Genomic DNA, 1,001 nt, shown 5'->3' with positions numbered 1-1,001 from the left:
AGTAAGTTCATGCAATATGACCACACTAATCATATCACATATAGCACTTGATTAAATTATCTGCATTTTCAGCCCTCCTGCAGACTTGCAGGACGTCAGAAATCCACAATCACTGCTTGTGGGCGTGGTTATTACCGCTGAAAGGACAAGATGGTGTAGTTGATGAAAACTAGTGCAATTAACAACAAATCCAAGATGTTCAGTCACTGAGAGAATGTCTGTCAGTAACATAGCAACTTCTCGAGACCGCTAACACCTTTTACCAAAAAGTGACATAAACACAAAAGATGCAATAACTAGAAGTACCAGGGGGAAAGAAACCATACAACTAACTAACCAAGTTAGTAATGTGAAATATTAGCAACAAATCAGTGGCGGCCTCATACTACTTTGCTAACGCCACCAGCCCAGCCTAGCAAGCTTCACCTCAGGCGGCTTTTAAAACAACCAAACAGGCGCTGTCAGGCCACACTGACGCTTTACTGTAATTATAAAAAAATATATAAATCTTTATATTGAAATAGTAAAGTTGGCCGTTTTTCCACTCACCATCTCGGCCGTCAAGACACTTGCAGCTATAAAGCTAACAGCTAGCCCCGCTCAGTGGAAGCTCGTGCGCGTGAACCAGGACGCGGTATGAAGGCTGGTGGTCACGTGACTTGGGTCATGTGATCTGGGTGGGGCAGAGGCACTCGTGACCTGCCAGGTGGAACGTCCAGCCCAACGCATACTTATGCGCAATTCATTTGCAGTGATCGTGTGCGACCACGAAAGGGACAAGCGGTAGGAAATGGATGGAAATATTAAGGTTTGTCTTAAATACAGCAGATCAGGGGTGTCAAACATACGGCCTGCAGGCCGGACCAGACCCGCAAACAGGTTTTATCCGCCCACATGATGAGTTTGTCAAGCATAAAAAAAAATATTTTTTTTTTGAACGAAAGAAACTGCTGTTCTAAATGTGTCCACTGCTGTCGGGGCCAAGCAAAAGGTACACATTA

General features: G+C 44.4%; 1 protein-coding gene across 1 annotated transcript in view; it reads right to left on the bottom strand.

Annotated features, from left to right (window-relative positions):
- Positions 1-717, bottom strand: part of vps26a (VPS26, retromer complex component A) — a 15,089-nt gene extending 14,372 nt beyond the window's left edge. Inside the window, exon 1 of the mRNA XM_061879902.1 lies at positions 550-717. Coding sequence (XP_061735886.1) covers positions 550-552 — 3 coding nt within the window. The 5' untranslated portion in view covers positions 553-717. The remainder of the gene's footprint in view (positions 1-549) is intronic.
- Between the last annotated feature and the right edge of the window lie 284 nt (positions 718-1,001).

This window comes from Nerophis ophidion, linkage group LG02 (assembly GCF_033978795.1).
Source record: "Nerophis ophidion isolate RoL-2023_Sa linkage group LG02, RoL_Noph_v1.0, whole genome shotgun sequence".
Classification (NCBI taxonomy): Eukaryota; Metazoa; Chordata; class Actinopteri; order Syngnathiformes; family Syngnathidae; genus Nerophis; species Nerophis ophidion.
Note: the sequence above shows the minus strand (reverse complement) of the source record. Positions and strands in the feature narration are given on the sequence as shown.